Genomic DNA, 15,878 nt, shown 5'->3' with positions numbered 1-15,878 from the left:
TTCGCAAAAAAAGTATGTTAAAGTAAGAAAAAATTGGTTCCTTATTTACACAAAGGAAAACGTTTCCTTTAAGTTTGTGTACCCTTCTTGACTCGTTTACCTGAACTACTATTGCGCTTGCGCAGAATGGTTAATGAGAGCTTTTTTGAATAAAATATTCTCAACTCTCACTTTTCTTATCACCGTTTATGCTAAGATAGAAAAAAGAAAACACACACACGCTCGCCAAAGGTATTTTCTATTATATCTTTCGAAGGCAATTCAGATTAGATCCAAAATGCCTACCACGTAGTTGTTGGCCATCTAAATAATGTCCTGTCCTTAACTACATAAGAGGAATTGTTCGTCTCACTTGCTTGGCGAAAAAAAAAATAAAACTGAAGTATTTTCTCGGTCACATTTTATAGACTTTTTTGATAATACTTGTAGGTTTACCACCGGAAACAGGAAAAACCCAAGTACGTCGCCAAATAAAAGTATTCGACAAGAATCTTTTTCTTTTCTCAAAACATCTTTGCTGATGGTGTGTTCCTCAAAAAAATTTGTAATGCTACAGCGGAAGAATTTTTTTCTTTAGTTACTTTCGCTAAAAATAACTTAAGTGTGGTTTTTATATAACATTTATTGAATCTTGGCGAAAGTTTGTTAGAGTTTTTATAACGGTCATCAGTAGTACGTGTAGAGTATAATGTAGGGTTTTTAATAACGTAAAATAATATTTTAAAATGTCATATTTTAAGTAATATATTTATCATTGATGTTTTATTTAAAAATTTAATATTTTTCAATGACGAATTGTTTCACGATTCTTTCTAAGTGAAATTTATGTGGACATTCTTTTAGTTTATGAAGCAAATAAAAATTATATATATATTTTTAAAAAAAAAGTATTTTTATTTAATAATTACTGAATTTTAGGGAAAGTAGGAGTATAATGTACGGTTTTATACAACGTAAAATAATATTCGAATAGCTCATATTTTGCTTTATAATAGTAATATATAGATTTTCTGGCTCATTCGACCATTTACTATTACCAAATGAAGAATTTTTCTATGCTTCCCTTTAAAAGGATGAAATAGTAATTTATGTGGGCATTCATTTAGTCTATGCAGCAAAAGAAAATTGTTTTTAGGAAAAGAATTGTTTTTATTTAATAATTATTAAAACTTGGGGAAAGTCCGTAAAATTTTAATATAATGGTTTATAAGTACGTGCAGAGATTCATTGTGAAAAAAAAGTTTAAGCAATGAGGAATAGTATTTCAATAGTTTAGTCAAACCAACACAAAATGTTATCTAAACTTTATTGTTCATTTTGCCATTTACTCCTTATTTTATGAAGATATTGTTCCAGAAAATAAAAAGTAATTAATACTTGATTACTTCTATTATCTAAAGCAAGAAAAGTTTTAAAAATATAAAAATTTTAATTATATATGTATTATGCATTGAAATAAAAACAATTGATTTTTCATAAATAATATAGAGAAAAAGAGTGATAGAAAATTTAAGGTATTCGATTGTTTCGAAAATTTTCTTTTTAAATATTGATATAAAATTAAAAAAAAACTAGTTTTTTTGTTTTATCATGTGTAAAAACTTATAAAACTAGCAAAAAATATTATTATTAAAATTTTTTTGAATGACCATTTTTAGGTTAATATACGAAAATGTTTTGCATGTACACTAAACCCTGCAAAAACATTTCTATCGCCTAAAACAAAAAATCCCTTTCAGGATTTTATTTAGAAGCCTACAAACTATGTTTTGAACAATTATTTTAAAAGAAAAATGCATATACAATTATGTTTCCATGTAGTAAAAAGAATCAAATTTTTAAAAACAATTTCTGAACTTGTCTTTGTCGAAAAACATGCATAAAAATCGAATTATACTTTTCTCGCTTAATCTTTAGTTTAAATCATGTGTGTTATAATCATAAGCACAAGCTAAAAATTGCAGACAATTATTTTAAAATCAACATAAGATATTGTGCTTAAGGGGGTGTAAAGTGTGAAAAAATCTGATTTTGAAATAAACGTATTTAAGGACTTTAAATCATTAGTCTATCCACTGTTTTCATCTTCTACAAAAACTACTATAACTTTGTAAATAAGTACTTTGTAACTTGGAGTACAAACAAAGGTAATGCATTTTTAAAAAGCTAAGATTACCTGAACTCTAAATATATAATAAAGTCGATTTCGAAAATTTTACCCGAAATCAGGTACCCTAATTCAGTACTGGTATTCATTTTGCAATTTAAAAGGTTCGTGTCCAGTACATTATATTGCTAATTGAACACATTTAATATTTTAATTAAAAAGAACTGGTATTTTAACAATAAAAACAGATATGATAGCTAAGACAAGAAATTATCCACATAGTTTCATTCATAATTATCTACATATTAGCTGGCAGATTTCTCTACAACTTCCATTATTACTTGCTATTATTGAATGAATCCATGAGTAATCTTCCTTGTTTTGTATAGTATAATACAGAATCTGAAATGTGAGAATAAATTAGGTTTTGTAATCTATTAAGAATACCTGGAGGTATCAGATATCATATTCATTTCACTTCGTTAAGTAACATTACAAATGGTTTAAAATCTATTGGAAATGGTTTGACTAGCTTTGTCATAATAATACTACAATATAATTTTGCTGGAAGGCTTTGATTATTCATCATACATGATTCTATTCTGTCGTGACTGAAACATGATATATTCATCATTACTAGTTTAATCCCTTCTTACCTGAATTGATTTTGAGTTTAAATTTATTTCCTTTTCACTTTTTATTGCTTTGTGAATTTCTATTCTATTATTAATTCATATGTGTAATGAAAATTTAGTAAGCATAATCTTTCTCCTCCCTATTGGCAACGTAAAATAGAGTTACAAGTTTATTAATCTTTAAAATGAGATCTCCGTCTTTCTAAATAACTCAAATGAACATTTTGAGTTTATTAATGACTCAATTGATGTGATTATTTGAAGTCTGAAATCTAATCTGATTATAATCCCGAGATTATTTAGAATCTGAAGGAGGCTTACGAGTATATGATTAAACCACAGAATACTAATAATAATACTTGTAAATAACCCAAATTTAATTTCAAACCAAATGCTATTTACGAGTTTATTAATAAGAGAAATGAGATATACGAAGTTAATAATGACCCAGATAAGACTTAAGAGTTCGTTCGCAACCTAAATCTCAAAGTTATATATTAATTAGTAATTAGTACAAATTTATTTTCAGTTTGCAAACTTTCATAAGTTTTTTTAATAATGGGAATTTTCTCTATATATATGTTTTTAAAAAATGCATATTGATGAACAATATTCCAGCACCTCTGCATTTAAATTTTATTTAAATATTAATTAAAAAAAATAAAACAACTACTAATTTTGTTAATAATATTGTTAAAACTCGTAATTTTTACGACTGTTTACTGTTAAGACAATACAATTAAGACCACATTGATAGCACTGGGAAACAGTTATTTTTTGTTGTATGAGATTTTTGTGGCATGAGATGAAGGGGATCGGCGCACATCATTAGGGTTGAAAATTTGCATGGAAATTGACGTCATACGCCGTTAGGGACGCTTTCATATTATGAACTGTTTCCTTATTTGCTTCTAAACAGGTTATAATCGATAAGCACCCCAGCCACTTACAACGATGCTTCCGGAAAGGGGGTTCTACAAAATTTTAATCCTGATAATGTGCACTAATTCGCCGCTTTAATTAGAAGCTACATTTAAGTATCCTCTTTTACATATAATGTTTTAAAACTTATACATTTCGTCGAAAAGTAGACTAAAACTGTCCTTTTAAAAACCTGTTGCTTTAGAGGCAAAACTAGTTTCAAATTTGAAGTCCCCATATCTAAATTAGGCAAAATCAAGTAATGCAACATAATTTTGCACACCAGTAAATTTGTTTTGTTTTGTTCTAGGTTATTATTTGAATTTTTAAATCCCTTTTGTATATTTAACTTGTAGCTCGTTTAAAACTTTTATAAGAGTAACGCGTTTGTTTAAAGCCTTTATGAGAGTTACGAGTTTGTCTAAAACCCTTATGAGAGTTGCGAGTTTGTCTGAAACACATATGAGAGTTACGTGTTTGTCTAAAACCCTTATGAGAGTTACGAATTTTTCTAAAATACTTATTAGAGTTACAAGTTTGTCTAAACCCCTTATGAGAGTTGCGAGTTTGTCTGAAACACTTATGAGAGTTACTTGTTTGTCTAAAACCCTTATGAGATTTCTGAATTTGTCTAAAACACTTACACGAGTTCCAAATTTGATTAATACGCTTATAAGAGTAACGAGTTTAAAACAATTATGAGAACTGCGAGTTTGTCTAAAACAGTTATGAGAGTTACGAGTTTGTCAAAAACCCTTATGAGAGCTACGAATTTCCTCTAAAACGCTTATGAAATATGCGAATGTGTCTGACACACTTATGGAATTCGCGAATTTGTCTAGTACACTTATGAGAGTTACAAATTTGTCTAAAACTTTTATGAATTACGAGTTTATTAATAACCTGAATGAGACTTCACAGTTTTTAAATCACTGAAATGAGATTTCAAGGTTTAATAATCCAAATGATATTTATGAATTTATTAATAAATTTAAGTCTTGCTATTTAGTTATAATCCGATTTTGCATTTGACCGAAAAAACGCATGGGGTTGCATATAGCATTTTCAGTCTATTTCTAAATTTTAAAGCTATAGAAGCGAATATTATTGTCGATATTCTACTAAAAATATTTACAACCAGATATTATATACAAAAAATTAAATTCAGTTTACTAAGTAATTCCCAGTTAGAAAATAATGGGAAACATTTTAATATTTTGTATCTGAGTAGTAATTTTAACCAAGTTTTCAAACCGTTACTTCTCAAGCGTGACTCAGTTAAAACTTTCTTATAATTATACGTTAAAAGATTTTAATTTATTTCCTCTAAAAATTATGAGTTAGGAAGACGATAATGCGTCACGAACATTTTTTTTGCTCACGTAAGCGGGGAATAGTAAAGCCTGCTTGCTTAAAAGAGAACAGGAAAATGTCGGAGACTTTTAATCAAGTTTAGTTGTCACATTTTCCCTTCAGACGTTACTGAAAGTCTCATCTCTTATCGTCGCCTTAATACTTTCTCTAAACAAAAATATCTTCTTCATCATTTTAAGCAATATTTATATGTCTTAGTAATAAAAGTTTCTAATTAAATTATGATATTTTGTATAAATATAGCAGTAGTACAGTTTATATTATCATACAAAGTAGACACAGTTTACAATCTTTAAATAGAAATTCTTTCCCATTCTCAAACTTTTCTTTAGAACCTTTAGAGGTGAATAATTCCTTTTCAACACCACAGGTAATCACGCCGTATATCACAATTGATAGATTATTGATAGATTATTCCTATACTGTTGGTATAATCTATCATTCAATGACTCTTGCAAAAATGTCTTTGAATTTTACCAGAATTTTTTTCTCTGTGTAGATATAAATAATGTTAAAAAGTTACCTATCAGAGTATAACTGTTTCTAATTGAATACTTTTAATATATATCTGCTAAAAATAGATAAAAATGCAGAAAAAAATGTTCCTGATAAGTAATTAAAAGTGTTTTTCAGCACGAGAAGTAATCTCCACTTGTATTTGCTACCTCATTAATGAAAAGAAAAACCCGATGTACTAACGAAAAGAACAGAATCGTATGTGAAGCTAAGGAATTAAGAGAATTACTGAAGTAAATCTTGGAGTTTATTATTACTTTTAATAATTAAAAATTTAATTTTAATAAGCCTTTTACTGAGTTACGATGAATATGAGTTAAGTTTTTGAAGATTTATCATGCTGCGTGGAAAAATCATTATTACTGAAAATATTCGCATACATTTGGCTACATTTATGCGTAAAGTTTTACTTTAAGCAAGAAATAACTGCAAATAAGATTCATTGAAGAATTAAAATAAATTACTAATATCAGTCTAATTTTATAATCAGTCTAATATATATATATATATATATATATATATATATATCTAATGATTTTTTAGTAAATCAGTATTGAGAGCAACATGATTGAAGAGTCCAGTGGTGCATAATCTTCTTTTATTAAGTTGCGATGGTGAAATAGCAGTTTAACCCCTCTCCAAAGCGGGAGAGGGGGGACACATATCCCGTCTAAGCTGACGGATTTTTATTAGGCATAATAATCAACAAAAAGCCACGCCAAAATTAGCGCTCTGCATTTTATAGGATGATTAAACAGTGTGAAGAGGTCCCAGTCATATGCTTTTTCTGTATTCTTACGCTTCATCAATTTATTTATTACTCAAAGCAAATCGTTTAATCTTTCCTTATATGGAAGTGAAAGATCTTAAAATAACTTCTCTTTTGAAGTATTAATCTAATTATTATTCATTGGCATGTTTTTAGCCTTGAAGTCCCAAAATAGAATTTCTACCCTTATCTTTTACTAAAGATATTTAATAAGAAGGAATGAAGTTTTAATGCTTTTATTAATACAAAAGTATTTAATTTTTGTATTACATCCCCCCCAAAAAAAATTTTGGTAAGCCAAAAAAAAATAATAAAATTAAGAATACTATGAATATATACTTTGTGATGGTATGACTGTCCTCTTTCCTACTATAAATAACCTTTTTCCACTATGTGAAAAAAATTATTTACAGCAACAACAATAAAAACATAATAATACAATTTATCTATTTAGTGAACTAAACAGAAAGAAAAATTTAAACATTTTATATAACTATTCTAAAATAACTTTTCAAAAATTTTCACACAAAAATATACAAAATTTTTATGTAAAACGACCTGGACAACAAGTGTCATTTAATCAGAATTTAAGATTCTGTATGGTTAATGGGGTTTTTTACTTGATGAAATTCTGTATTCCCCGTTAAAATGGAAGAAAACAGAATTTCATGAAGCACTGTGTAATTGAGAGATCCAGACTGGATAAAACAAAAATAGTTTAGTAAGTTTTTTCTCACTGTGTTGAGAAAAAAAAAGTTCATGTAACTTCGCCCTCACTCCTAACTGATGCTGAGGTAAACATCTCCACAAAACGCGATTCGGATCTCTCAAAAATATAGGGATTACTTCTTCCCTTGAAGAAAGTAAAAATTTTCTGTTGGTTACTATTCATGATTTAATTTCAACATTTGTGGGTTGTGATATTTCCTAAGCTTTGAAACATGTACTATTTCAAAATTTTGTTTACTTAAATTATTCTTTTTATTTATTTTGTAATTAACTTCTGAAATTTTTTGAAGAATTTTATACGGTCCACTAAAAGGAGGTGACAACTTCCTCGTATTAGGATAAGTAAATTCTTCAAACAGAACTAATTCATCATTTTTAAAGTCTATATCTAAAAATCTAGAATCATAATAAATTTTATTTCTTTCATGATATTCTCTAGTTCTTTGAATTGCTATTTTCTTAGCTTCTTCAACAGGTGGATAGACTTTTTCATTTAAGGGATTTTCGTAGGGGAGTCTACCATGCATGAGGTATGCAGGTGGAAACTTTGTTACAGAATGGGGAGTTAAGTTATAAGTATTAACTATATCTTTTAACAAAACAGGCCAGGGAGTTTTAGTAGGTTTTTCATTAATTTTACATTTTAAACGGGTAATTATTGTTTGACCAAGGCGTTCAACCTTGCCATTAGACTGCGGATGATGTGCAGTTGTCAATAACTGTTGAATTTTATTATGTTTCAAAAACTTTTTAAAATGAGAAGAAGTAAAAGCAGCGTTTCGATCACTTAACAAGGATTTAGGAATTTGATTTTGAAAAATTTGATGCAAAAAATTTGTATAAGTTTCTGAGCTAATGGATTTTGATGCAAAAGCCCAAATGTAGCGTGTAAGGTGGTCAATAATTAAAGTTAAATATTTCTTTGTTGAATTATAGTAATTCAATCCACCAACACTATCTATTGCTAGTAAGTCAAAAGACTGATTAACAGGGGGTAAGGATTGTAATAATCCAAATCTTTTTTGTCGCGGTTTTTTATTCAATTGGCACGTATGACAATGTTTACAAAATTTTGTTATATCTGAAGTTATGTTGTTCCAATAATAAACAGGGGTTATTAAGTTAATCATTTTCTGAACTCCTGGGTGATTAAATTTATCATGAGCACTTTGCAGAAGTTTTAATCTTAACGAAAATGGAACAACTATTTTAGTAAAATTTTTCTTACGTACACACAAAACATTATTGATATCAATAAATTTACCTTGTAAGTTATCTTTCCTTTGAGCTTCCACTATTTCACTCAAGTTCAATAAATGTGAAACATGAACATTATTATTTTTACTATTACTTTGGACAATTGAATGTGTTGCATCTCTCGACAGCCAATCTGCTTCAAAATTAGCAGAGCCTTTTGTGTATTTAATATCATATTCATACATACTTAACAATAATGACCATCTAAATAATCTTCCTTTTAAATTTTTAACATTTTTTAGCCAAACTAAAGCAGCATGGTCAGTATGTATGGTGAATTTTTGTCCAAAAAGGTAATGATGGAATTTATTTAAAGAATCTACAATAGCAAGACATTCAAGTTCTGTAATTGCATAGTTTTTTTCATAGTCCCTTAATGAACGAGAATGAAAAGCTACAGGATGCAATACACCACATTCATCTGTCTGTTTTAGCACACATCCAATTCCAACTAATGATGCATCAACAAAAAGATGACATTCATGATTAGGGTTAAAAATTTTCAAAATTGGTTTACAAATAATAGCATTTTTTAAAAGTTCAAAAGATTGTTGACATTTTTTCTTTTTCCTATTTGTCCTTTTCCTTTTATTTTTGTTACCCTTTACATTATTTTTTTCAATGTTTACTTTTACTGAAACATCTTCAACTTTTATTTTTTCAACATTTTTACCCTTAACATTTTGAGAATTTTGCTGTCTAATGTGTAAAGATAAGTTGTCATTGTTAGTATTAGCAGAGGTGATCAATCTCTTACCAAATTGAGTAACAACTGGCCCGACACAATCAATAAACAAACAAAACTCTTTGCAAGCCTGCAACCCAAGTAAAGCATATGGTAAATCAGTATCAATTACAAAAAACTTAACTGACTTAACAATTTTGCCTAATTTAAGGGGAAACTCACAAATTTTGTTAAGTGTTAGTTGTCCTTTTGTTTGGGTAACCTTTAATTCCTTACATTTTTTAATAGGAATATTCAATTTTAACACCAAATCTTTTGGTATTACATTTAATGTTGACCCGGTATCAACATTCAATAATATCTCTTTTACTTTTTCATTTTTATTTTGTTTTGGACGTCCCTTTACGTATTCATTTTTCACTTTATATCCATTTAGGTACCTATTTTCTACTATATATCCATTTACGTACTCGTTTTCAACTATATATCCGGATATGAGTAATTGCTATTGATTACTTGTCATATTTTGAACGTTCACATCAACCACATTACTAGGGTTGTTTACACACGTGGAGCCCATGTGAAATTGATTCAAAAGTCCTTTCTTTGAGCAATATTTACATTGATTCAATGGGTTCTCCTGTGTAGTATGATGTATTTTGGGTTTTGTCACATTCGGGGTTACATTTTTATTTTTAGGACAAGCCGGGGCTTTATGTCCTGGTGCATTACACTTAAAGCACTTAATGTCATATTTCGGGTTTTCTAACTTCCTAACATATGGTCCCTTATTAGATTGAAATTTATTTTTATCTAAGTCACTTTTAATTTTTTCATAAAGTTTAAGTTTTTGTTTAAATTCAAAAAGATTACTGGCTCCATAAAGAACTGTTTTATTATTTGTTTGGTCTGGTATTCCTTGAATTATATAAGTGATTAGAGCTAAGTCATCAATATCACTTTGAGTAGCTATTTCTCTCATTTTTAGGAAATATTCTTGAAGAGTTTCATTATACCTTTGTTTTCTTTTTTGCAACATTGCATGTACTTCTGCACTATTGCAACTGAGTCCAAATTCTTCAAGCAAAAGATTTTTTAGTTTTTCATACGAATTTATCTGAGTTTCACTTCTAATTAAAGTTAATGCGTTACCTTTCATGCATCTTTTTGCAAATAAAAACTTTTGCATATCAGACAATTTAAATAAATTAGCATGAGTTTCAAAATTTTCAAACCAAGAATTTATATTATCATAGCGATTTCCATTAAACATAGGGGTAACTGCTTCAATATCTGAAAAACTAACTATTAATTTTGTTTCATTTTCTCTATTTATATTATTACTAGAACTTTGACTATAGGATACCATATCTTCATCAACACTAATTTTTGTACATATAGAATTTAAATTAACTTGTGTAAATTGATTTACACAAGTTTTAGTCTGTAAATGTGGTTCAAAATCAGTTTGAGTGTGTTTACTCTCAAACTGAGTAGTTTCCTCCTCATCTTCGGAGGGATTTTCCTTTACGATCGAATTTTTTAAGTGATTAAAATCACATAAACAATTTAAAATATGCTTGGCAATTTCCTCCTTATTTCCTTCACTGGAAATATTTAGAATGTCTGAAATTTTGATTAAATCCGAAAAAGTAAAAGTATCACAAATTTCTTTTAGTTTGTTTGCAAATTCATTATCGTTAGTTTCGAAAGAAAATTCTGAAAAATTAAGAATTTTGTTACGGTTTAATCTAGACAAATCATTTGGAAACAAAAGTTTAAATAATAACTTAATTTTGTTTGCCTTCGTTACTTTAATTGACGTTTGAACCACATCTATTTCTTTTAAAAACATTTTAAAAGCAGTATAAATGCACTATATCATAAAAAGCTATATATCATAAAAATAAAAAAAAACAATATAAACACAAGAATGCACTTCATATTTCACTCTTCCAAAGATTCGTAATAAAATAAAAAATTAGATTACTAAAATATGAAGTAAAACTGATTCATTATCGAGGAAAAAAAAAAAAAATATACAGATGTTCACTGGATTCATTTTTGTTACTTAAAAAAAAAGCACTTCGAAGGAGAAAAAAAAAAAATCTTTTTCCTATAAAGGAATTTTCCATAGGAGCAAAAGCTCCTCTAATTTTTCGAATAAACAACGCGCACATATAACAAACGCGCACATACTTCTTCTGTTTTGATTTCGCAAAACTTTTTTTTTTTTCTTTTTTTTTTTTTTTTTTTTTATCACTCGGTGCCGACTCACATCACAATTTTTCTTTCTTTTCTTCACAACATCATGATTAGGACTTTCGCACACTTCCGCACACTTGATTAGGACTTTTCTAAAACACTAAGCTGTATAAATCGCACTTAAAACAGTCACACTTTCTTTCAACATTCAGGCAAAAGCGAACGGTCTGTCTCCAGTAGCGAAGCATTCCAGAAGCGATAAGGAACAAATTTTTGACGAAGGGATGATGATGAATCCTTCAGACGGCGTTAGGCGATTTCTTCCGGTCCAATGAAGCTTTGACAAGGGGTGAAACAGGGATTTCCAAGGCGACGAAGTAGCATTCAAGTTTAGGTATAGTTCGCAGTAGTATTGCACAAAAATTTTCTTTCAAGGGGTTTCCTGCACAAAGCAACCATCCTGCGAGGCTTCTAATGATTTTTTAGTAAATCAGTATTGAGAGCAACATGATTGAAGAGTCCAGTGGTGCATAATCTTCTTTTATTAAGTTGCGATGGTGAAATAGCAGTTTAACCCCTCTCCAAAGCGGGAGAGGGGGGACACATATCCCGTCTAAGCTGACGGATTTTTATTAGGCATAATAATCAACAAAAAGCCACGCCAAAATTAGCGCTCTGCATTTTATAGGATGATTAAACAGTGTGAAGAGGTCCCAGTCATATGCTTTTTCTGTATTCTTACGCTTCATCAATTTATTTATTACTCAAAGCAAATCGTTTAATCTTTCCTTATATGGAAGTGAAAGATCTTAAAATAACTTCTCTTTTGAAGTATTAATCTAATTATTATTCATTGGCATGTTTTTAGCCTTGAAGTCCCAAAATAGAATTTCTACCCTTATCTTTTACTAAAGATATTTAATAAGAAGGAATGAAGTTTTAATGCTTTTATTAATACAAAAGTATTTAATTTTTGTATTACATATATATATATATATATATATATATATATATATATATATATATATATATATATATATATATATATATATATATATATATATATATATATATATATATATATATATTTATAAATTCCCTCAAAATAAATGCGAGATAAAAATAATTAAAGAAAGAATTACATTAGATTACATTAATAATTAACTCAAATCATCTTGACATAATATCGCTCTTAAATAAGCGAATCTAAATATTTTTTTTAACGTTTGACATTTCACCATTGATTAAATTTTGCACTTACATCATTCAAAAAAAGTTCTTGAAGGTTTATTTAAAAATATCATGATTACCATTCGAGTTTGAATAGATCTTTTTTTAAAAAAAAGTAAAGTTCTAGAAATGTCGATATTCACTTTTATTTTTTTATCTTTGTATTCAAATAAATATCCTTTCGTGAGCGGTCTTCAATAGTCCTTTCATTTCAGTTCATTTTTTGTTCAAAAACATTTTTAAACATTTGATTTTGACGGGAAGGGGCTGGTAACTCTCCCTTTTTCTTCTCCATCACCCTTTCTTTTGATGTATGCAATTTTTTTTTGGCGATTTTTTATGGCGCATGTCCGTGACTCTAAGGAGGTTCACGGAAAAAAGGAGCGAAAAGGTTCTCTATTTTTTTTAACGATTTTCAAACACATTTTTTTGTATATATTTATACGAAAGAAGGAAGAAAAGTAAGCATTTTCGAAGAATAACTTAGAATAGAGAAATAAAGAAAAATAATAGATGATTTCCCCAAAGCTCTCTTGAAGTTAAGACTTGTAAATAGGGAATAATGACGTATTTATTCTAACTCGTAAACATTCATTATATTTAAAAAAAAATAAATTTGTTGGTGACGAGTAAATGCATTTATGTAAATAAATAAAAAATGCCACTAATTAAAGTCTCACAAAAGAGAAATTATTTTGTTTATATTTTTAAAAAAATTAACGCAATTTCAATAATTAATTAATTTTCTTAGTGAGCTGAATGATATGATTATGAATCATTTGAATTTAAAGCCTTCAATACCATTCTTAAATAAAGAATGATGTTAAAATGATTAATATTTTTGATTTTACTTCAAATGAGAAATAATTCAAGCTATTTAAATTCCAAAATACACATTTGATTAAGTTTTAATTTGTATTTCAATCAAGAATTTATGCTTGGACTGTACAATGCGCAAAGTGAAAAGCAGAACACTCTGAATAACTTTTGATCTAATGATCGTTTCTTCACGCTCTTAGATTCATTCTTTACGGTTTGCGGGGTTGATCTCAAATATGTTAATTAATTACCGAAGACGATATTTTAAGTGAGATATAGAACACAAAGAACTATACTTTTTCTGAATAAACATACACTTTTTTCAATGGATTCGGGTTTCTTGCCCGAAAATATAGGAAGTAGCATCAATCTGGAAAATATGGTCCCCATAGTTTCGTCAGAAGTGCTATCAAAAGTTTGGAATTTTTTGGCGATTTTTTATGGATCTTTTTCGTTACTCTACAGAAATTCACGGGAAAATTGAGCGAAACAGTTCGCTATTTTTTTAAACAATTTTCAAATGCATTTTTTTGTATAAAATTGTACAAAAGAAGGAAGAGAAATAAGCCTCACAAGACGTGTCCCACTAAAAGAGAAATCTCATAAAAGGAGAAATTATTTTGTTTACGTTCTGAAAAAATAAGCGCAATTTCCATAATTAATTAATTTTCTTATCATATTATTATAAATCCGTCGAATTTAAAACATTTAGTTGTTGTTGACGTATGCCTGTTTTAGGCAGAGGGGGTACGATTGTTCGTGTTTTCCAGTTGCGCCATCTATGGTCAAGAATTCGACGTCTGCCACACCATACGTCGCACCCGTTTATAGGGCGGACCCATTCATACATCCATTCATTCATCCGCAGATCGAAATTTTGACCTGAATCAGAGAACGATCTATCTCCTATCCAGTACCCCCAGAGGTATTGATTTGTTATGGGAACATGGAGGACTTTTGCGACAGATTTAACGTGCATCAGTCACTTACTGCACGGGGAGTCTTCGGCCGGCGGGGCTCGAACCCATAAACTCTCCGACATGTGCCCATCGCCTTACCGACCAGGCTATTCCGGCCCTAAAAAACAGTCAGTATTCTTCTTAAATAAAGAATGATGTTAAAATGATTAATATTCTAGATTTTACCTCAAATATTAAATTATTCAAGCTATTTAAATTCAAAAGTACACATTTGGTAAAATTTTCAGTCTAGAATAGAATATATGCTTAGATTGTACATTAATAAGATACTTTGGTGAATAAAAATAAGTTATTGTGATAATAGATAATAATTTTTATTGATAAATATCTCTGTGAATAATTTATTTTGTTCTTATCTATATATAATATAAGATATATGCACTGGTTTTTTAAAGGACAAGTAAGACTCTGTAAGATATAATATTAATATTTCTTAAATATCAAATTAATTTTTAGTATAAAACTAAAACAACTTTCCCATAATTTAAATTTCAAATTTTTATTGTTTATTTAAAAAAAGTTCTCTAATTTAATTAAAACATTGTATTTACTATAAAAGCATTTTTGAACATATTTTTTAAAATTAACAATTAATAATTAGTAATTTGACAGATTAATTTTATTTTAAAATCATTCATTTTATTAAAAAAATAATAACGTTTATAATGACGCATAAATACTTTTGTTTAAATTTAAAAAAAAAAAACTCTTTTATAATAGGAAATATTTAATTTAAATTTTAAAGTTTTTACAGATTGTCGACTATTAGTTAAATTTCGTAATTTATTTACTCACTATAATTTTTAAATAGATTTTATTATATAAAAAAAAGGTATAATGACTTAAATTACTCACAAAATTTATTCATAATATGCTTCAACTTATATGTATATATATTGTAATCTGTGCATATTATATGTATAATATTGTTAAATCATTCATATTATACATTTTTTTCATCAAATTAAATTAATCGAACTATTTCAAACCAAATTTATTAGGTAGTAATGTGTATTAAGAATTGTTTACAAAGTAGGTAACGTATTCTAAGTATAAAAATATATAATAAATCATTTTATTTCAGATTTTGAAATAATGTTTTATAATATTTGTAATTAGGTAATAAATTTTCTTATTGACGAGTATGGCCTTTTTCAAATACATTTCAATTAATATAATATTAGTAATGGAATAATCGTAATAAAATTGCAATATCCATGTAATATCCAAGTACACTTATGTAAAATCAATCGAAAATATTTTCGATTTTTGATAGATTTCATATTTTAATTTAATAAAAAACGTAGAATTTAGCGCTTTCTTTAAACATTAAAATTTAAAAATATTAAAAAATGTAAATTAAAAAAAAAAAAAACTTCAAAATATACATTAGGTAAAGGAAATAATTAAATTTATTATGTATTAAGAATAGTTTACAAAGTAAGTAATGCATTCTCAGAAAAAAAATGCATACTATATGATTTTGTTTCAAATTTTAAAATGATATTTTGTAATATTTGTAATTAAGTATGACGAGTATGGTCTTTCTTAAATGCATTTCAATCAGTATATAATATTATAATTCATATCATAATAAATATCATAAAAATTCTTATCATAATAAAATTGCGATATCCATATACTAACCAAG

General features: G+C 27.7%; 2 protein-coding genes across 2 annotated transcripts in view; one reads left to right on the top strand and one right to left on the bottom strand.

The window, feature by feature from the left end:
* Positions 1–15,878, top strand: part of LOC107453302 (suppressor of lurcher protein 1) — a 1,096,374-nt gene that overhangs the window by 128,974 nt on the left and 951,522 nt on the right. The window lies entirely within an intron of this gene.
* LOC147803023 (uncharacterized) lies at positions 6,138–10,848 on the bottom strand. Its single transcript, XM_087153011.1, has 2 exons — positions 9,464–10,848; positions 6,138–9,433 (listed from the first exon to the last, which is right to left on the bottom strand). Exon 1 carries the CDS (start codon positions 10,846–10,848, stop codon positions 9,499–9,501), a length of 1,350 nt encoding a protein of 449 aa, XP_087009137.1. The 3' UTR covers positions 6,138–9,433; positions 9,464–9,498.

This window comes from Parasteatoda tepidariorum, chromosome 10, assembly GCF_982258835.1.
Source record: "Parasteatoda tepidariorum strain Cologne lab strain chromosome 10, Ptep-v5.0, whole genome shotgun sequence".
NCBI classification, from domain to species: domain Eukaryota; kingdom Metazoa; phylum Arthropoda; class Arachnida; order Araneae; family Theridiidae; genus Parasteatoda; species Parasteatoda tepidariorum.
The sequence above is the reverse complement of the archived record's forward strand: the minus strand, read 5'-3'. Positions and strand labels throughout refer to the sequence as shown.

Excerpts from the sequence above, each read along its gene's own strand:
- LOC147803023 (XM_087153011.1), bottom strand. The coding sequence starts at position 10,848 with ATGTTTTTAAAAGAAATAGATGTGGTTCAAACGTCAATTAAAGTAACG.